Raw genomic sequence first — 22980 nt, forward strand, 5'->3', positions numbered from 1 at the left:
GTGCCAGGTAAAGTTCTGTGATTGTATTCAATACACAATATGTAATTCTGTTCTTTTGTATTTTAGTTTGACATTTCGCTTCAATCGGGAGTGGCAATAAACAGCTCAAAGTGTCTTTGTAAAGAATTGTTCACTTTGTGCCAACCCGCTGCCTGTTGTGAAGTGCGTTGAAGTCACTGCCACTATACGACGACGGCTCGCATCTTGAAAAACTCCTAAATCTTGTATCTCAAACCACCACTGTATCATATAACCCAACATTAGATCACAAAACATAAAACACTAATCCAATGCAATGGGACTCATGTTATCTCTCATGTGGTTTGTTGAGCAAAACAACATCGCACACACTAATCATCAATTTTCGACCATTGAGCCCTTCGGTACAGCGATGGTGTGTGTTGCCATAGTAACCAAGTACTCTTCTCAGGTAATAAGTAGCCTGACGGGAAATAAATTCATCATGTGTTTTTGTTTGCATGCACACAGAAGTCATAAAAATAATGGTGAAGATAAATGGAAATTTACAGGAAAAAAAGTTGTTTATGACAGGACAAAAGTAAATAAATCCAAATTTTGGAGCTTGTTTGTAATGTGGAAAATGGCCCAAAGGATGATCGATTATGTGTTCGCCCATCATTGAGCTTTCTAATGGGCTCCGAGACTGCGGACATTTGTTTTTTAGGGCAGAGGAGCTGGACTTATCTCACCGTGCTAACAAAATGGACACTCCCTTGTCTGGTCGGTGGTCTCAAAGGGGATCGCAGATGGATCCATCAGTCAATAAGCAGAGATTATTCCACTTTTTTTCTTTTCAAGAAATAAAAGCTATAAACTATCTTCCGTCCAGTGTATGTGGCTCAAATTTGGCAGCAATCAGACAAATTCTCTGGGACAAAATACATTTTGGAAATGGCACACAAATGACTCTAAAATGGCTGCTTCAATCCAAAGTGGCAGACTTCATGTGTCTTTTACTGCAAGGCTTCTGGAGATTTTTTTTTTTCCCCCCCTCCAAAGACCCCTTGAAATGGTGTAAATCAGGGGTGTCAAACACAAATTCACAGTGGGCCAAAATTAAAAATTGGGACAACGTTGCGGGCCAAACGCAATACTTAATGAAAAATCACTACGATGTGCACGTTTCCCTTCTCTGCAGAAATGTAGCGTTGAGGTTTATCATCTTACGTTTTGCTTAAACACTGAATCTGCAATAAACAAACTTTAATATTATAATCACGAGAAAGTGAATTTGCAATAAAAGACAAAAGTGGTATTTGTTTGTTGTTTTGTATTTAAATAGATAAGATGAATTCTTCTGTCTCTCCATCTTGTATTTATCTATCTACAACTACCTGACATAAATGGTCTCCCGACTGAGTCAATTTAAGGGGAGCATGTCCACCACCCTTATCGGAAGTAAATTCTAATAATTTGGTGAGTTTTTGAGTGTGGTGAAAACCCTCACAATGGAGTCGGCCTCCCAAAAGACAAATACATTAAGCAAATTCAATAAAGCTTCAGAGGAACCGTCATAAAAAGGCCACAAAAGATTTAACAGATAAAAGCTCATCATACACAAGAATAAACATTTGCTCCATCATACTTTTGTCAGAAATTTTGAACGGCCATTTTTGGACAGACTTGCCCTAAAGAAACAGATGAGGGTAAAAAAATGAGGCAAGACTATAAGAAGAAGAGGGAATGTAGTTTGACCTGAAGCTCCACTCCATTGCGGATGGCCCAGGCGGCCAGACACAGAGAGGAGAAGTCAAATCTGCCGTCATCTCATTCTCGACTATTGATTTTTGTTTGCTCTCTGCATCATATTGAGAGCTATTCCTCATATTTTTTTTTAAAATTCTAAATATACATAGACAGTATAAATATATATATATATATATATATATATATATCTCAAATATACAATAACTATAATTTAGCAAGTAATTATGTGTTCTTTAGTAATTAAAAAAATAAAATAAAAATAACTGGACTGCAGTGACGTGAACATATTGTATATACCGCATTGTATGTTTTCTTCTAAGCGAAAAATGACTTGTATTATTGTGGAGGTGACGGCTGACTGCATATGTAACACACTCATGCACGCGCACACCTCACATTGAGAATCAGAATCATCTTTATTTGCCAAGTATGTCCAAAAAACACACAAGGAATTGGTCTCCGGTAGTTGGAGCCGCTCTAGTACGACAACAGACAGTCAATTGACCGAGAACACTTTTGAGACATAAAGACATTGACAAACACAGTCACTGAGCAATAAAGGGTTACTCGTTATCTGGTAATGCCGGTGGTACAATTTTTTATTTTTATTTTTTTTGACAATTGTGCAAAAAGATGCAGAGTCCTCTAGCACTTAGACTAGTTCGAATGACTAATATTGCAAAAGTCCGGTGCAATGACCATTGTGCAAAGGGCGCCGAGACTTCAAGCGAGTAGTACAATAATCTGGGACAATGTCGATTGTGCAAATGTTGCAGATACTCCTCAATCAGTGTGCAAATGGAGCAGATGCTACTCTGGCACGAGTGGCCAGTATTGGTCAACAACAGCTATTGCAAATAGGACAACGTGGCGAGACAACTACAGTGAGTGCACGAGTAATATATAATTGGCCCCACAGAAATGTGACAACAAACTCAGGCAAAAGAAATGGGCAGCATGTTGCAATGGAATTGTAGGTTAGCTGTTTCAGAAGTTGATGGCAAGAGGGAAGAAGCTGTTGGAATGTCTGCTAGTTCTAGTTTGCATTGATCGGTAGCGCCTACCTGAGGGAAGGAGCTGCGTTGGGACACTCATTTCTCGCTTTTCTCTGCAGTGTCACCTGGAAACGAAACCGTTTCAGTTGCATGTTTGACGCAAACAAACATTTGCACTCACCGTTGACGTGACACAATCAGCTCGCGCCAGGCAGGAAGCAGGAAGTCCAAATATGGAAGTAGTTTACAAGCCCATTCAATCAGGTTTGGAGGTCAGGTGACCAGAGGTTTTGTTTTTGCTGAAATGAAATGTTTTCATTATTTATGAGTGCACAATGTGGGACCATATTTGTACAAATTTGTATCGAGAACTAAACATGCTTAAAATGACCTCTATGCTATAAAATAAATAGATAAATGTTCCACTGTACCATGTGATGCCCAGTGGGAGGGGCTAAGGGTTTTGAAAGGGTACATTGCGTCGTGTGCCAAGTTGAACGCTAAAGATGACCGGTAGTATTTTTCACTTTTTGCTGGATTTTTTGCATTTTTGTAAATACTCACTGGATTTTGTAAATGCTCACTAGGTTGCACTTTTTTTGCACACCATTTATTTTTGAGGAAGTTCAAAAGAACCCGGCAACAGTGGCATAAGGAGTCAGTTGTGCCACTCTTCTTGGTGTGCGTATCGGTCTGTATTATACTGCCCTCAGGTGACCAAGGCACCACAAGGAGCAGCACAATGTCCATTTTATTGTAGCATAAAAAAAAGAAAAGTGGCAAAAGTTGTTTCATTCTTTTCAGTATTTTTAACTATGTCATAACTGTATGATTTTATAAAGTACAATAATATAGAGTGCTATTTTTCTTACTACAAAGCAGCATTTTTGTTGTTTGGGGGCAGGCTGGAACGGATTCATGGCATTAGCATTCATTTTAATGGGGGAAGATGAGTTGAGAAGGTTTTGAGTTAAGAGCATGGTCACAGAATAAAATAGGCAACAATGTATTAGTTATGTATTTTTAATTATAATTCTTTTCTGAAACATCAACTGTCTTAAAAGAAAATGAAATGTATTTTTACGTAATAATTTGTTCATTTAGAATGAACGGTTTCATATCGCTGGCGTTGGGCCAAAACCACCTATGTCCAAATTTGGTCAATTTCATATTTTTTCACAAATCAATACTACTATATTAGTCAGTTGTCATGAGGGTCTGTTATTTTTACAAATTACTGACCAATCTAAACTGTTGAAAATGTTTTGCACTCACAATCACCAAACTTGCCGTTTTTTGGCTCCCTGAAAAGTGACAGTTTTGGAGATGCAAGGTTTCTGCTCAACACCAGTGATATGTTAATACAGTATATGATGTATTGGTTATCATTAATAATATTCGAATAATTATTTGATTTTTTTTTTTAATTTATAATTGGCAGTTAAGGGGAGAAAATGACATACTGTATGTATTTCATGTAATTATATAACAAACATTTTATCATGGATGAGATATTAGTATGTTTTTATTTCTTTAAATTTGTTACATTTTAATTATTATTAATTTTTTTAAGTGGTGACAGGAAACAACTGCACTTAAAACAGCTTTAATACAAATTACATTTAAATTTTTCAATCCAAAATTGAATAATTTCCTTTTACATTTTTGCTCATACGTGTACAGTATATACCGCATGTTAGTACGCTACCGTTTACTTGCTCTAGCAGCATAGAGCCAATTTGTATTTATTTTGCATATTAATTTGCTGAGCATGCTCATAGTTATGTGCAGATCCATCGGTCTGGGATGACCTCTGTGGAAAGACACCAGGCTGCTTAGTATTCCAGTCCGACATCCTCTATCTGTGCTAAATCATCATTACAGACACACGCACACACAAATGATACCCTGCTGCCTCTTAATTTCACTCTAGGTGCCGAGTTAATAAACTCTAATCAATGCTCATATAATAAACACACCGATAAATTGATAATACCAAACATAAGATTAAGATGGCTCCAGCAACACTGATTGTCAAAGTTCCTGACTCACAGGGGCGATACGTGCCGGGAAACCAAAAATTATTTAGCAAATGTGAGAAACATTGAGGTTATGCAAGGTCTCACTTGAGATAGAAGTGCACTTATTATGGAAAACGTACATAGAAAGAATTAGAAAGTCTAATAGAATTGTATTAGGAGGTTGTTTGCTTAATTATGGAAAAACTAACCAACTTAAAAAAAATACTTAAAAGGGAAGAAGCACTTACATTTTGGTGAAGATTCCGATAACGGTGCAGAAACAAAGAATCAAAATAGGCATTTATCCATTGGTAAATAATCTTCCATGAACCTTAAAAATGCCAAACCAAACAAATAAGGACAACAAAATTCTTTTCTTTTCAGTTAGCATAGCATGTAGCATTCCCAAAACAACAAATCCAAGTATTTTTCCACTTATCGTAACAGTTCAACCTTAGTAGAAATGTGTGCACTATTGTTTGCTAACTCAGTGTTTTTTCAACATATGTATTGTGGACCTGCGGTTGGCCGGCGACCAGTCGGGGGTGTACACCGCCTCTCGCCCAGAGTTAGCAGAGATGGGCGCCAGCATGCCCGCGGCCCTTGTGAGGAGAAGCGGTACGGAAAATGGAGGGCTGTATTGTGGACCTTAGCTTAGCATGTAGCATGAGCAAAACAACATTGCAACTTTTTTTTTGTCTTCTTTCCCCTGCATGAGAATGGCCACCATCCGTTTGTATCGGACAGCAGCAAGTAATCTGGTAAACTAACAAAACACAAACATTATCTTTGCTTTCACTTTTGTTAAAACACTTCAGCCTTGATAAAAGTCATAATTAAAAGTACTATTCTGTGTGTCCACCTTAGCTTAGCATCTACTATGATAAAGGTTTGGAACGCTGAAGTTTGTCTTGGTAAATTATTTGGAATCAAATATGCTAAGAGTTAACACAAAAGCACAGATGACAAGAAAATCAAGAGGCGACAAGACATCATCAGTATATTTGTTACTTTTATTAATTATCATCATTATCAATATTATTTGTTTCAAGTTTATCTGCGTAACAAACTTTTTCTTGCCCCCCCCCCCAAAAACCCAAATGTCATTAAAATACCTAAAAAATAGCCTACAGAAAGATAACAGAATAAAATAAGACATGACAGAAAACTACCTTGAAAAAACCAAAAAAAAACTATTCCATTTTATATTTAAAAAAGGAATACACAAAGATTCTACCAAAAAACAAAAAAGTTGATTAAACGTACATTTGCCCATGCATGGTTCCGACCAAACTGGCCTTTTTTAAGCTCCCTTCTTGACATGATCGTACCGTTGGCTGCATGCTAAGCTACGTTTGTGTCGTCCCTTCGCGACGAAATGAAAAGTGAAATCGCAACCTTTTGTATGGGCATACAAAGCTAACGCACTCAAGGGCCTAAATGTAAACGTTGATGTGAAATGCCATCCATGTGAATTTTATCGACGTGGACTGAAAAAAATGTACGAAAACGACAAAATCTGGTGGTGGTTCGAAACCGTTCCCGCACGAAAGTTTTGCGACTCATTCCAGTTGTTTGTACTTGGACGCGTCTCCCAACGGGTTCCTTTACGGACCAAAGTGGGCAGAGTCAGAGACCAACAGCACTGTCGGACTGTTGTGCCCTAAAAGAAGCCCTCCAGTCTTTCCCTGTCACTTCATTTCTTTGCTACATTTTCAAAACGTACTGTTCTGTAAGTAAGTATTCGCCCCCTTCTCAAATTCTTATTTTTTTGTTGCATCGTTTCTCCACTTTACTGATAAAGATCATCAATGAAATGTAAATGTCAGACAAGGATAACCCAAATAAACATAAAATGCTGTTTTTAAAGCTGATCTTATTTATGAAGGAAAAAGCGACCTGGCCCTGTGTGAAAAAGTATTGGCCCCCTCATCCTACTGACTGCTTTGGCCACCCTCAGCAGCAACAACTGAAATCAAGCACTTTGAATAACTGGCAATATGTTGGCCCACTCTTCCCTGCAGTCATTTTAATTCAGCAACAAGCATGAACACCCTTTTTAAGGTCATGCCACAGCCTTTTCATCGGCTTCAAGTCTGAACTTTGACCTGGCCACTCCGAAACCTTCATTTTTTAAGCCATTCAGAAGTTGACTTGCAAGTGTGTTTTGAATCTTTGTCCTGCTGCAAGAACCCAAGTGTGCTTCAGCTTGAAGTCTCGAATTGATGGCCGAACATTCTCCTTCAGGATTTTCTGGTAAAGGGCACAATTCAATTCAGTGTTCCATCAATCACAGCAGGTCATCCCAGGTCCTACATTTACTAAGCAGCCCCAGATCATCACACTACCACAATTGACTTAGGTTCTTTTTCTGAAATGCTGTGTTACATTTACACTATATCTAACGAGACGCACGCCCTCAAAAAGTTCCACTTTTGTCTCGTCAGTCGATAGAATATTCTGCCAAAAGTCTTGGGAATCAGATTTTTGATTTTTTTTTGCAGATGAGCCTTTGTGTTCTTTTTGGTCAGCAGTGGGTTTTGCGCCTTGGAACTCTTGCCATGGATGCCATTTTTGCCCAGTCTCTTCCTTATTGAGTCATGAACACTGACCTTAACTGCGACAGGGAAGACCTGCAGTTCTTCAGATGTTGTCCTAGGTTCCTTTGTGACCTCCTGGATGAGTCGTCGCTGTGCTCTTTGGGTAATTTTTGTAGGCTGGCCACTCCTGGGAAGGTTCGCCACTGTTCCATGTTTTTCTCCATTTTGTTGATAATGGCACTCACCGTGGTTTGTTGAAGTCCTAAAGCTTCAGAAATGGCTTTGTAAGCATTTCCAGACTAATAGATGTAAATTACTTCATTTCTCATCTGTTAAATTTCTTTGGATCGTGGCATTTTCTTGCAGCTTTTTGAGCTCTTTTGGCCGCCTTCATTTTGTCATTTCTTGATTGAATAGGTCTGGAAGTAATCAGGCTTGGGTTCAGTCAGTGAAAATGAACACAGTTTTTAATTAAATGTGATTTAGCCACAGTTAATTCATGATTTAACAAGGGGGGTAATTACTGTTTCACACAGGTCCAGGGAACCCTTCATAAATAAAATCACAATTTAAAATCTGTATGTTATGTTTATTTGGGATTTCTTTGTCTAATATGTACATTTGTTTGATGATCTTAAAGTGGGGAAAATATGCAAAATAATTTTGAATTTGAGAGGGGGTAAATACTTTTTCACGGCACTGTAAACATGACCATTTTGACCGCCTGCAGAAAAAAAAAAAAAAAAGCTACACATTCACTTTCCACAGTTGAAATTATTGTCATTCTTACATGGCAGGATTTTTTTTTCTTTCTTTTTTTTTTTTTTTGCAAAATTAAAGGCGAACTTTGGATTTGAGCTATTTTTTTTAGACCATGTGACTTTCAAGCAGCTAACGAAGTGCGACCTTGACCGGGTGTATTTACAATTTAGTAGGATTTCATGCAAAAAGTAACACATTCACATGGAAAGCTGTTTGAGTATTTATTTGATATCCTTGATATGCAGCTTAAGGTCCATCTACTAGTACACTCTTTGTGCTCACTAGTAAAACAATTCAGCGCACTAGTAGAACGATGGTAAAGTTGTAGACTTTTCCACGACTAGTGCCAATTTCATGAAACTTCTCAACGGGGTGAGAGTGGGAATTTTCTCAATTTTCAATCAGTGAATCAAGACTGAAAGGAGGAATTTTCCCTTTTTTATAAAAAATATCCTACGTGAGCCGCACTTAGCCTAGTGGGGCACTAGAAGATTTCCGTGGAGGTGCAGCGGATTGAGGAAAAATTGAGAAAAACATTTTTCTAAACCTGCTAACAGCAAGTTAAAGGAAATATGGATGGATTTGTATTTGTGATGAATTATTTTGGCATCAGAACCTTCTCTTGGACTCGAAATTTCATAAAGGCCTCAAGTTTTTAAATTGATTGTTAAACAATTTTGCCAACAATAAGCATGTAAGGCATGTTTTCAATATTTGAAAATTGGAATATTGTTTTCTACTGCGTTTATGATAAATGTTGCAACGATTTGTTTTATTTTTTGTACAATTTCCTGCTAAATTGTGGTGACCAGCTAAATGTGTGTAATCACCACGTTCGGCTTCCAGCTGAGCAAACAAAATCTGTTTTTGCTGAGCAGATGTCGGCTTCACGACTGCTTAGGTGTGATTGACTAATACATGGGTGCCATCCTGGCTGCGCCTCCACCATGATCAGCATGTGGGCACTGTGCTAAAATGGATACTTGGCCACGACATCTTTTTCAGGGCTCTAGCATTTGTTTGCGATCATGGCTAATGAGGTGAAAATAAGACCAGATAAGAATGATCAGAAAATCAACCCTGCTGATTTCTGAAAACAAAGTCTACTTGATCCTTTGGAATATGAAAATATAATGCCCCCACAGAAAGATGGTTATATTCCTTAAAATCGGGTGGGTTAGCATTTCTTTTTGTTGACATACCTTTTTGAGGCAAAGGCTGGATTTACGCTTCATGGTTCAAGTGACACATTTTGGAATTTTTTGCTCAGTTGGGAACCGAGTCATGGCAGCAAAACAGGGACTCTGATACCTTCAGATCAGAATAGAAATCCATCTGATAATGCGAGTGCAGTGTAAATGTGCAGCTACCTCGTCAGTCTGAATCATGCTAATATACAGATCAGTCTTCTTCCCAAGAAAAACATTCACCCTTGGGCCTTGTTCAATTTTATGATCCTTTCATCTTCATCTTGTTTGTGGCCATTTTTGGCCACATAAAGACAGTCAGTAATTTCAACATTTAAATGTGTTTGCTTCTTTTACTGCATAGTTTTTTCTCCCATTTGTTCTTGTCATTATTATAAAATATGCATTCAATTATTTTTTTATAACCATTCAAATTCCAGTTTGTCTGCACAATGTACAGCTTGTACAACCACCTCAAAGTGCAGCACCACCTTATTTTCCTCATACTCCTAATAGTATATCTTTCTACAACCAGCAGAGGGCGCTTCCATTTCTTCAATCAAAATTGCATTATTAATTTGCTCCGTTGGAGTGCAGTAAGCCATTAAACGCCTCTTTTTTGAAAACTAAGAATATTACATGAAATTGTCCCAAAACTGGATAAATTATGTAACCTGGTAGACAACACAAAAAACAAACATTTTCAAGTATTGAGTCTAGAATTAAACTAACATTGTCTAAATTACATGATTCAATCCAATAAATAAGGATTTCAAGAATTTAAGTTTTCATGGTTTTCAGTCGGGCAAAAGTGGCCACGATAGAGGCAAAAGGTTCAATTTGATGTAAACAGTATATTATTAACATATTTAAAGAACTGAAAGTACAATTTGATGTAAACAGTACATTATTAACATTTAAAGAGCTGATGTTGAAAATAATCAAATCAGACAAAATTCCCCAACCTTGGAAAGCGTCATTACATTTGCGATAACACAGCTAAAATGGTGCATTAAAAAGAAGCGTGGTGGACACAAATGGCCATCATAGAACCCAGATGGGTGGGTGGGGGGGTGGGGGGGAAATGCCAATCTAAACTACATTTAACACAATATGGTCGAAAGGTGCTACATTGGAGGGGTGTCCATCACCAAATAAGCAAAATATTCTGTTCCCCTCATTTAAATCAATGGGGGAGAAGAGTCAGGCCACGGCGACTAAACACGATGCAGTGTTTAATATTTGTATCATTTATGTATTGTTTACTTCCGTGTTATGTGGACTTATCGATGTGCAATTTTGGCGTCTACGGGTTGATTCATGTGTTCAGTGAATATCAACGCAGCCATATTGGCTATGCGTCACTTAAAATGTGCGTGGATTTTGGCATTCAATCGGAATTGGGCACTTGGACCTGTGGCGTAAATCCAGTCAAAGACACAAACGTTGAGTAGAAAAAAGTGTGAGCAGGCACTAGGCGGGATTTCATTCAGGGATATAAAAATATCATTCCAAGGCTTCTATTTCCTTCATTTTAGTCTTATGGTGTTTTTTTTTGTTTTTTTGTTTTTTTTTGTCACTAAGGCAGCAAGGCAGGTAAAGTTTTTCTTTTTCCCCAACCTGGTTATGTCACAACTCTGAATGTAAACAGTTGAGAAGTAGAAAAATATTCTGATGATAAATAACTGAGACACATCTAATAGATGCCAGAAAAAATAAAGCAGGTGGGAATGGGGGGGAAGTGATTGCACTACAAAATGCATCAGTAATACTACTGAGGAGGTAACCTGTAGCACATTGACTACTGATTATAACCCAAACGTTAAACACTTAAAGTTGACCTAAAAAAAACAGAGAGAACATGGACTATGTGGGGGTCCCTGGTTTACGATGGTCCCGATACATGAAGAGGTTACAGATAGTGTAAGAATAAATCAGATTTACTGTTTTTCCATTTGACTGTTTTATATTTAATTGTTTTTCCTACAAATATTGACTGTAATTATGACTTCACAACTGCGATAGCATCCCTAGTGATAGACTATATCAGATTCCAATTAGAAAGAAAATGGTGTAAAATGCCAAAAGCTCTAATTTTATGAAAGTCACGCGTTTACATGGTTCTAGAGGTAAAGTAACATTTTTAGAAAGATTTTAGAATCGTAAAGTAAATTTCACGACAGAAGAATAGCAGTTTTCCACAAATAAAGGTGTCTTTTCATCTGAATAAAATTGGACTATTGTGAGAGAAAAGTTTCTAATTGCATGTGAATAAAGTCATAATTTGACAAGAAAAAGTTAATTGTACTTGACTGAAGTCCTAATCTGCGAAAAAAAAGTTCGGGTTACTTCATCGCCGTAAGATTGGAAGTCCGTTGTAAATCGAGGACCCCCTATACGTGAGAACATAATGACGACAGCTACATAATGTACATGTTCAAAAATAGTCATAACAACAATCAAATGAAAATAAAAAGCAGGCGGGCTGGTGTGCAACACGCGTGACCCCTGAGGACTGAAATAGCAAACCTTAATTTTGTTTACATCCAAGATCGGGGACGGACGCGCCCTTGACCCTCACACACGCACACAGACAAAAAACACACTCTCATACACACAATGTTCCATGTACCATTTCCATAACAACAAAAACAAACACTAATTTTGTAGTACCAAGTCCTGAAAAAAAACATTTGCCCTTACAAAATAATATATCATGTAAGAAAAGTGTATGAAATTGCATGTTTTTGTACTAGAACATTATTATTAGTATCATTATTATTATTATTATTGGATACAAATGGTTAAGCGGTTAATAGATTGTTGTTTTGTTCTATTATCAGGCAGGCAAAGGCAGCCAGGCACGTAGCTAGTATCATGGCACGGAGGAAGGTAGAAAATAAAGTCACTTGGTTCTGACCACACGGGACACGGAGAACACTTCGGTTCCGGGTTTTACACCAGTTTCGACTGGTTTCAGGCAGCCACGTCCACACCGAATCAAATAGTCTTGCCAGGCAGATTTATTTGAAGTCCGTTTTTTAAGCCCAACAGCAGAAGACGCGCTGATCCACTTTGACACCGCATTTCTACCAAGTCCAAATCAGATTTGGTTTTTCCACAGCAGAGTCAGAATGTGTGCCAGTTGTACCGCTGTAACAGCTGCGAAGCAGCTCTGATACCATCAAAAATGGTTCTGGTTGCCTGCAAGTTTTCTCCCGTCCCTGCAGCTCTTCGCAGGGGAATTTTTATTCCAGCATTGGGATGCATTTGTTCTTATTGTTTTTTTTTTAAACTCCGTTGTGCGCTCTGGCTCACCTTCGGGAGCGTGCGCCAATGTTCCCAAGGGTTATCAATGAGCCTCCGTGTTCTCCTCGTCAGGCTCATCGCCGCCGTCGGACGCCATCTTGCTGCCTTCCTCACTTCCATCTGTGGCGTCATTGAGGGAATCGTCGTCTTTTGCACCGTCACCGCTTTCATCCTTTTCCCCTGTGGTCAAATCTGGTGTCAAATCCAGATGCTCCAGCGTCAAATCCAAATTCTTGGCCGTTAAATCCGGATGCTCTGGCTCCGAAGCTCGATGTCCCGGCTCCAAATCCAGATGCTCCGGCGCCACGGTGGCGTCATTCTGATCCGTCGCCAGCGTCTTTTTGTCCACGGAGCAGTGTAAGCCGCGCTGTATGTGTGTGGTAAAGTCGTAGCGGTCGGCGCAAACGTGCAGGCAGAAGCCGCACTGGAAGGGTCCCTGGTCGCCGTGGCAACTCAGGTGCAGAGCGTACATGACCTCGTCCAGGAAGTAGATGGCGCAGTGCAGGCAGCGGTTGCTTGGCTCGTCCTGCGTGGCGACGTCCGCGGAGGTGCGGGCGGACGACTTGCTGTCTTCCGCCTCCCGCCGGGTGACACCTTCCTCGTCCTCACCTTTCCCGTTTTCGGATGACGGCGACTCCCACTTCCTCTTTTCCGCGCCATCGGTGGCGTCCCGTTGCCGTATGGCGAGGTCCAAGGGCGCGTCGCTCTCCATGGACGACGATGAGTTTTGAGGGTGGAGAGGCGGGGGCGGGTACTGGGCCGGGGCAGGCGGCGGCGGGAGCGGCGAGTATGGTGAGGCGCAGTAAGGCACCGCGTAGCTCTGCGGGTGGTGCTGCTGCACCGGGGCCACCATGGCCCCCAGGTAGTGCGCATTGTTGGCCAGACCCGCCGCGCTCCCCAGGTTGCTCATGCCGGAGGCGGCGGCGGCCATCTTGTACTTGGTCCAGAAGCGCAGCCAGTCGGACTCGGGCGTCAAGTCAGGCGAGAGCGTGAGGGGAAGAGGCACAGGGAACAAGGGGTACTGGTACTTCTCTATTGGCGAGCCCGGAGGAGAGTAACTGGAGGGTTTGGATGGCCGCATGTACTTCTCGATAGGACTGCCTCTTTCCGAGCTGCCGCCGGAGCAGACTTTCCCCGCTTCGACTTTGGCCAGCACCTCCGCCACCTCTGAGGAGGCGGGGTGCGACGGGAGCAACAGCGGCGGCATACGGCGGTGGATCTCCAGGGTCTGGTTAGCCAGGAAGGCCTGCGTAGAGCGCGGCGAGCGTGAGCGCGGCGAGGGCTGCTGCTGGCTCTTGACCGACGCGCAGCTCCTGTCTGACTCGTCGCCGTTGATGCGCTCCTCGCCGGTGGCGCGCTGTTGCTTTGGGGCGGGGTTGTCGGGCGGCAGCGTGTCCGGGTTGAGGCGTTTGCGGGTGCGCCGGCGGATGATTTGTTCGCCGTTGTTCTGCTTGATGATGTTCAGAGGTCTGGGCGTCTGCAACACACAACAAACAATGTCAGAATGTGACATCTATTTTCTACTGTAGACGGCTTTTTCTGCATCCAGCCCAGATCAAGGGGTACACCCTGAACTGGTTGCCAGCCAATCACAGGGCACATATCGATACACAACCATTCACAATCATACTCACATCTACAGAGAATTTAAGAGTCTTCAAGGAACCTAACACATTTTTGGAATGTGGGAGAAAGCCGGCGCACCCGGTGAAAACCTAGAGTCGAACCTGGATCTCTGAACCGTGGGCCAGACGTGCTCACCACTATCACAGTGTCCTACCAGAGTCTAACTTCATGTTCGTATATATTAATGAATAGTTCCTACCCTGACCACAAGGGGGAGTGCTTACATCTGATAACGATGACTGTAAATGATACACACTTAATCTAACTAATAATCTATTTTTTAAAAACTGTCAGAGAGGTAGAGAGACATAAAATAGTAACATTGCATTAAAACCCAATATCTCTGACATTTAGATATGGTTTGTCACTGTCAAAACATGCACTCACAGTATGTTTATTGTAATAAATAAAATAAAAAATAATTTCCTACAGGACATCCTCATTAGCGGAACAGGTGCGCTGGAGCCTATCCCAGCTGACCTTTGGGTGAGAAGCGGGCTACACCCTAGACTGGCTGCCAGTCAGTCACAGGGCACACAAACAATCATTCATTCACACTTCAATTCACACCTATTGACAATTTAGAATCTTCAATGAACCAGACGTAAACTTAATGAAAGTGCATGGAGAGTCAAAAGAAGCTCGTCAGTGTTGAGTGGGCAAAGACAGTAGAAGCAAAACGTGATGCACGGCATCAATAGAAAGCATTTCCATTTTAAAAGTGAACAAACGGAGGCGACAAAAGGTTGACAGAGTGAAGACAAACGGCGACATGTTGCCTCTCGCGCCCGTGACTCCATATTCATAACTCTCCCTTCATTACGCCAGCGTTTTTACTAGCAGCGATCCTCGCTAACCATGTGTGTTGTGCAAATAAAACCTTTATCGTGCCATGTAAAATATGGCCGTCGCCGCAACCGCCAGGAGGGAGAGCATGAATGGGATGACGGTGGCAGTTTTGAACCTGGCGCATCCGCAAGGGGCATTTAACAGACTTTTCTAGATCCTCCGTGGGAGCCAAACTAACTAGAATCGATCATCTTTTGCCATTAGAGCTACATACTGTATACATTGTAAATTTAAATCATGATAAACAATAGAAGGCCTTCATTTGTTGCCCCCAAAATTTGCTTTCGTAGGTATATCCAGGTTTATGGAAGTCAAATTTAAGATCCTTTACAAGGCAGATATAAAAAACTTGAAGACCTCTCAGTTCGGAGACTATTCGAATAAATGTTGATACATTTTTCAGAAAGGATACAATGTTTTTAGTGTTTAAAGACAACGTTTCCCTATTTTTCTTTCATAAACATGGCTTAACAAAGAAACAAAAACTCCAATCAACAGCATTAGGAATAACCAAACTATTTTTTTGTTTCTGTAATTGCTGATACACCAACATGTGAAAGATCTTCAATCAAACGGAAATTTTAATGTTAAAAGATCATTATTATTGCACTCTTAAAACTCCAAGGTACATACCCAATTGTGATTTTTGGCGTACCATCACAACAATACGAATTACAAATTTAAAAAATAGAGTAACCTTGTTTATTTTGCTCATGGCACATTCAATACAATTGAATCATATTGTCATACTTCCATGATAATTGGATTTTTTAATTATTATTAAGCTTTTAAGAATCTGCGGTTACTCCAATTTTACTCTGATAATCAGTGACCCAATAAGAATCCCTTCGTGACCCATTTTGGATTTCACTATGAGCTATATTCAGTAATTGTCAAGCAAGCGGCGCGTTTATTAAATCAACAATGCGATTTATTACACTGGAAGCACCTTGCAGTTGAACAAGGGCAGCTTAAAAAGTCAATATGCAAACCCGTACTGATGCGTGAAATGACTCCAAACTCCACAACAGCACGTCTGAGGTGATCCTCGCTCGAAAGCCGGCTGATTCCGGAACCCGAGTGTCGTTATCTCATCTGTAATTCATGCCGTCTAATTAAGTTTGGGATTTCCATCGTCTTTCCCCAGGCTGGAGACGGCTGATCGGCTCGGATCACGCCGGAACGGTTCGCGCTCCCGAGGAAGCTGACTAAGGTCTGCGACTTCCCGGCAGCCAAATCAAATATACTTTTCACAATATTATGTTTCCGGAGCAGGATTCGCAGTGCAACGGACCTCAAGAGAGCGCAATTTGCAGTGTTTATTTGGTATGCTAAAGATGAACGGATGCACAGTCTTTTGGAGCCTCAGACCACTGATAACTATTTCCACCAGGGAGTATAGTTCTCTGGGTACAGTACGCAATTTAGCTGCATTTCTACCAAGTGGTCCAGTACAGATCAGTTCTCCAACAGTATGGATTTGATTTCTCGTGCAAGAACCATTTGTACCGTGGATGATTTTCTATGGCCCAATCAACTGATAACACGATAGCTAGATAGACAGAAACCCCCCAAAATCACTCACACCCTGGAATGTCAAAAAATATTGAATCTGACATCCCTGCGGTTGTGGCTGGGGAGAGGGAAGTCTGGGCGTCCCTGCTAAAGCTACTGCCCCCCCGACCCGACCTCGGATAGGCGGTAGATGGATGGATGGATCCCTCCATGCAAAAACAGATCAATATTTAATTCAATTTGTAGTAGACTTACCGAGTGCAGCTTCTGATAGAGGCCGCAGGCGTTGCAGACGTAGCCGCCGTTGGCGTTCTTCCTCCACAGCGACGTCTTGGTGGTCAGACAGTTGGCGCAAAAGACCCCGCTGCCTCTTCGCCGCTGGAAGATGAGGGAAAGAAAACGAGATTAATGTCAGAGGGTGAACATAGACACAAACGGATGAATAAAAAGTAAAGATGTTCGAGGAGTTTGAAAAAATATTTTCAGGTGAGTCATTATTTACAGTATATTAGTACACAGACGCAGTGCATCGAAAAGTGGCGGGTGAGGTGAACAGGCCAATCGCCATGGCAATGTGCTTCATCACAGTAATGAGCCAATCACAGCGTTTCTCCATCCCGTTAAGTCTGTGGTCCCCCAGGTCGCCACCCTTACGACGGCGCCGCATCCTTTCTCCTCCAGGACGCCAACAAAGTCACTCGCTTTTATGCCAGTGCATCAATCTCCACTCCTAATTTCATTTTACATTGACTCTTCTTCATAGAAAATATTGTGGTACATTGGCTTACAAGTTTCCTTTGTTCTAAGATTGTAAGTCAATTTACTCACATATCAAATCAATTTTCGCCATTAAATTGAATTGCCACTCATCTGTTCCACACCCTCCAAAAAAAAAAAATAATAATAATAAATAAAGAAAAATAGCAGTGTACATGTAAAGAAATAAATTGGTTTAATGAAGTGCAAGTTTCAGAGAAAACTAGAGTGGGGTAACTCAATTTTTAACATTTTGCAAGAGAGTGATCTAAAGTTTTATGGCGCAGTAACAATGTGGGGGATTTATATCATGGTGATTTATATACCAATGATGACTTCTTTTGGAAACTAATTTTTACAGAAATTGTGGTTTTCCTCAGATTTTAGTTTTTCCAAACTTCCATCAAATCTATTAATATTTCATGAAAGATGATAAGCAACATTCACTTATAATAGCATGCAGATGCACTGCTTTCAGAGTCTTCTATCAATCTCTGATCCTCACTTTATCCCTTGTTTCATGTATGCGGCCATCTTAGAAATGGGAGTTGGCTCAGTTGTTGCACTGATGAATCAGGAAAAGTGCTGAGCGCAATCATGGACTGCTCGGTATGTCAAAATTGTGACTAAATGATATAGACTAGTAGTACTCACCTCAAAGATTTTTTTTTTTCTATACATTTCTGCACTTAAAAATGAATTTGCCCACTCTAGTTCTCAGCAGCTCTATTAAGTTGAAAGTTGCATACGCACTGTAGTATTCGTCTGTTGATGTGTGCCAGTAAGGGGCGTGGCCTAGTGAGTGACACGAAGTAATTTCAGTCTTTCCATCTTGTCCAAGCTCCTTGCAAGTGTTTTCATTGAGTGTGTTTGACTGTTTGTCCCGCTAAATATGATTCTGAAAGTACCTCGGCGATTGTTGCGTTTTTTTTTTTTCCTTCACTTTTTGCAGTGTGTCCGAAGCTCGCTTGTAATTCAAATTTTGTCTCGCAACATGAACAAAACAAATTACCAAGCCGTGGTTGCAAAATTGCGTTTTTGAAAGTCAACGCACCGCTGTAGCTTACCACGTACTGTATGGCATTGACGTCTATTTATTTCTTCCAAGAAAAAGCACAGCTTCATAATGTTCTCACTTCCATAAACTGCCTAAAATTCAATATTATATTGCATGCCATCTTTGGCATTCTCTTCTTGTTGACTGTCTGCCAGGACCTTCTCCTTTCAACACCACCATCTTTATGTTCCCGACACAGTGGAGAGTTTAGCATACTTTTGGGGTGGGGGGTGTGGGTTCGGCACAGCCGGTGCGAAAACATTTTCACAAAAGCGCCTTCACTTCACTCGGGACCTTTCTGGACTCTCCGAGCTGTTGCAGATGGAGCCACAAGCCGATCTTCCAACAGGCATCTGTTTTCGGGGGCCGCCAGCTACCAAGCAGACGGGCCCAGTGGCCACAGCACTGCAACATTTTCAGTTTTTTCCCCCCCAAGGAAATTTATTGTTATTCATGATGAAGTAGGGATGGCAAAAAATAAAAACATTCAAAAAGGCAAATCTGCCTGTAGTCAATTTGGATTCACTGTATAGTTAAGTATTTCATACAGTTTGGTCAACAAATAGATTTAAAATCTACATAGATTTTATTTACATGCTACTGAAAAAAACCCTCTTTTTTTTTTTTTTTTAAAGGGGACATCATGGAAAATTGACGAACTGGGCAGCATGACAGACGACAGATAAGCATATAGTAGTTCTGGGCTGGCTTTCAAAAAATATACTTGTTTTTTAAATAATGGAATTAATCAATTAATTGAGTGTTAATTTTCCTAATGGTCAATGAAGGTAATTTAATGAAATGCCCATTCTTGTGCAAATACCTTTGATAAAGGATTTTAGGCTAATGTGTTGGATAACAAAGTTGACAATTAGGGCTTAATTAAAAAAATAATAATAATAAATATATATAAATAAGCACAATTAATTTGGGATGTGTTAAAATTCTGCAGGGAGGACTGTTGGTTGACAACCAAATATTTCTTTTGAGACCTCACTTCACAGCATATTGTGGTAATTATTACTATAACTCTAAAAAAAACAAAAAGCACATCCTTTGTTTATTTCTCGCAAGAAAGGGGAGAACTTGCATGAAGTAGAGATGGAATGCAGTATACAAGGTGTTCACATTAACAGCATCTGCTGCGACCCAAGCCACCTCTTGGTCAAAACAACTAACTGTTAATAGTGACTGGGAATAGAGCGTACCAAAAAAAAAAAAACAAAAAAAAAAAAATAAATACCCTGGGGAAACAAGCCACATGATGCTTTACAGAGTCGAAAGACATGACTATCTGATCACATGTAGCAGCCTGCTCTGGTACATTTCGATTACTATGCAAAGATTTCAATTGGTGTGCAAATACCCTTAGACAGTCGCATGTTGAAGACGATGAATTGGCCACAAATTGTTTGTTGAATGTTACTACTGTTTAGCAACACTGATTTAAAATGGGACATGAACCTTTTTGCCAAGCAGAGGAGATTTGAAGTGTTTTCCTTCATTCTACTTTTAAGTCTCCACCGACAAAATATCAGACAGTTCAAATATTTGCAAGCTAAGATGTTTATTTATTCTGGAAAGCCTGCATCCACCCTTCTCGGAGTCAATGTGGGGATGATTAAACATCCTGTTCCAAACATGTTGTATGGAATAAACAGCACATGGCTAATATTGCGATTCTTTATGGTACATGTGTTGCTTTTTGACATGGGACCACGCACAGATCCAAATCCTCTCGCCGGCAACGCTCTCAATGTGTGTGTGCACGTGTGTGCGCACACCATACGGTCACCACATGTAGCGAGATGGAGCCAGGTGATTGACTGATGTACACTTCCTCTCTGAGTGTGTGAGACAAAGTGCGTGTGTGTGTGGTTGTGTAGTCCTCTGCAAGCCCAACAATGTGTCTGTCGTCAGAATTTAGCTTCTCTCTGCGCGAGCCAAATTACTTGCATATGGCCATGCAGCTGCCCCTCCTCCGTATGGGACCATGGACGGACACACACATATCCACGCATGCACGTGCACACACAAGGATTGTTCTTGAGTGGAACCAAAATGCCCTCATAAAGATAAATGTCCACACAATAAAAGTGGGACATCAGATATTGTGCCACACAAAGAAAAAGACGACAGTGCGCACACAGAAACACAGTTAATCATGGCCTTATTTGTGTGGAACTGTCAGTGTCATGGTAAAGGTGGGCTGTCAAATATATGCCCAACCAAAATAAAAAGGCAAGAGTACACAAACACGCGCGAGTATTGTTCTGTCCCCTGGTTTGTCAGATTTACACCTCGGGTGCTGTTACTGCAGACCATTTCTTGTGACTGATTTTGCCTCAATTCACATGACTTTATCAAGGCTTAATTTATTATTGCTTTATTTATTATTGCTTTAGTTCAAGGGAAATTGTTGGTCAACATCTGAATTTGCACATTCCTATTTTATAGTTTTGTCCACTTTACATTCATGCTCTGATAAATTAAAAAAAAAAAAAAAACAGTTACTCAGTACGTCACCGAATACTTATTTACTCTTAAGTGATTATTTGGAGGACTAATTTTTATATATTATTGTAAAGTGGCAGACCTCTTGAGTACAATTTTTGGTTACTCTAGTGCGTACTCGCAACGTGAAAAAAACTATTCTAAAATAAAAAAATGTAAAAATGGAATAAGCACTTCTAATGCCTCTAAAAGCCTCCATGACAAATAAATTCACGAAAAAACAATTACGAAAAGTACATGAACTATTCTACAGCCCACACAGGTCTTCTCACAAATGTTCCATTTGCACTATTCACACAGATGAAGCGAAAGAGTCGAGGAGATATGTTGTGAAACAGTGAAGTTATACGGTTTTATTCTAAGTTGAAAGCGTTTTTTGACCAGATTTTCAATAAGCTATATTATACAAAAATGTTGCTTAAAAAGGCCATTTTTTTCCGACACAAAAACATTGGATTTCTCCGGAATCTATCCTCAGATCTTTGAAAAATCTTGGTACGTTGTACTGAGGTAGAAGTGGCCATTACAACCAGACTCAGCATTTTTTTAGACTGTCATTTTTGGGAAATCTTGTCACGTTGTTACTAGCACTCTACCCATCTTTGTGTGTTACCCCCCCCAACACACACACAAACCCTAGCATAGTTTTCATGTGCACCAACCAAAACGTCCCCCCAGTGCATGAGGGACATTATTGTTTTTGAAACACAATGATTGAAAGACAGAGAGATGCACACCAACACACACAAATATCATGTTATCAAGTTATGTGCCAGATAAAAAGTGTGCACGCACACGCTGTTTTTGTGTCAACCTGCCAAAATGTCCCCACAAAGAGAAATTCCCACGATAAAAATGAGATGTCAAGTTATTTCCGTGCATGCACATACGCACACATGCACACTATTGCAATCATCAGTGCCCGCCACAGTCAAGCGCAGCCTTGTTCACAGATGTTGGGGTGCATCAGCAACACAAGTGTGTGTGTGTGTGTGTGTGTGTGTGTGGTTTCAGTGCCCCAACGTTGTCTTGACTGATATAATTGCTTCAGCTTGTAATTAGCTCTCAGGGTGTAAACGACACTTATTTATCAGCCCTTCAATTTGCACCTAACACACAAAACCTGAAGGAGGAAATTACATTCTTTACAAACATCCTGGTATTAAAAAAATATTCTTAGTTGAAAATACCTAATCTGACTCTGAAAAAGCAATTAGGAGAAAAACTCTCATATTTAATATATTAAAAGACCTGACGAGGAGGCTCAAAGGGCATGGAATGCAATCAACTCTGCGTCAGAGGGCAAATAAAAAGAGTCAGTCAGTGATCTTTACGTTTTCTTTTTCCAAACACACGTATTTTCTGGCTGGCAGTTTTATGACAACAACGCATAACATGGACAATATATGTCGACATGTTAGGAGTTTAAAAGCTGGCTCATCACATGAATTTTGAGGAATATGTATGTAATGTTTTTTATGATGTCCTTTATTGCCATTAATCATAATAATAATGTAATTCCAATGTTATTATTTTTTTATTATTGCAGTCCTTTAACATAAGAGAACCATTTTTCCGGGGGGGCGGGGGGGGGGGGGGGGGGGGGGGGATCCTCTTTTTGAAACTGTCCATTTGAATTGGAGTCATGCATTTTGGGTCCTGTCCCTTGTTCCGTTCATGACACTTGGAGTTATTTGAACTCTGCAATCATTTTTTTTGTTCACACGTTTCAAAAATATATCCCCTATCCTAACTTTTGCCACAGCAATACACAATTTAGTCATTCACTTTTCGATGTAGTTCCTGACGATAGTTCTGTAACAGCACAATGAGAAAAATATGGAGCTCTTTTGTCCATAAAATAATAATCCAGTATTTTTCTCCAACAGAAAAGAGATCAGTGCGCCTGTCAGTCTCCAATAGATTTAAAAAAAGAGGCTTTTCTTGCAGAATGAAATTACATTTGATTCACTTAGAGAGAAAGTAAAGCCTTCTCTGGAGCATACACAAGCATATAACGCCTTGCTTTAAATCAGCCATTATTTAATCAGCCACAAAAACTACTAGCTGGATAAATTAACTAAATTCCGTAAAGACAAGGCCAATATCCCATACGTTGGA

General features: G+C 40.3%; 2 protein-coding genes across 12 annotated transcripts in view; both read right to left on the minus strand.

Annotated features, from left to right (window-relative positions):
* Window positions 1-3023, minus strand: part of csmd3b (CUB and Sushi multiple domains 3b) — a 386559-nt gene extending 383536 nt beyond the window's left edge. For all 6 annotated transcript variants that reach the window (XM_061760284.1, XM_061760282.1, XM_061760283.1 and 3 more), the window contains exons 1-2: window positions 2905-3023; window positions 2793-2848 (exon numbers count right to left, since the gene is read on the minus strand). The gene's annotated coding sequence lies outside the window, so the exon portion shown is untranslated. The remainder of the gene's footprint in view (window positions 1-2792; window positions 2849-2904) is intronic.
* A 2905-nt stretch (window positions 3024-5928) lies between these two features.
* Window positions 5929-22980, minus strand: part of trps1 (trichorhinophalangeal syndrome I) — a 126260-nt gene continuing 109208 nt past the window's right edge. For all 6 annotated transcript variants that reach the window (XM_061759350.1, XM_061759355.1, XM_061759349.1 and 3 more), the window contains 2 exons: window positions 16788-16910; window positions 5929-14019 (listed from right to left, as the gene is read on the minus strand). In XM_061759350.1, coding sequence (XP_061615334.1) covers window positions 12586-14019; window positions 16788-16910 — 1557 coding nt within the window. In that variant the 3' untranslated portion in view covers window positions 5929-12585. The remainder of the gene's footprint in view (window positions 14020-16787; window positions 16911-22980) is intronic.

This window comes from Phyllopteryx taeniolatus, chromosome 21 (genome assembly GCF_024500385.1).
Source record: "Phyllopteryx taeniolatus isolate TA_2022b chromosome 21, UOR_Ptae_1.2, whole genome shotgun sequence".
In the NCBI taxonomy this organism is placed as follows: Eukaryota; Metazoa; Chordata; class Actinopteri; order Syngnathiformes; family Syngnathidae; genus Phyllopteryx; species Phyllopteryx taeniolatus.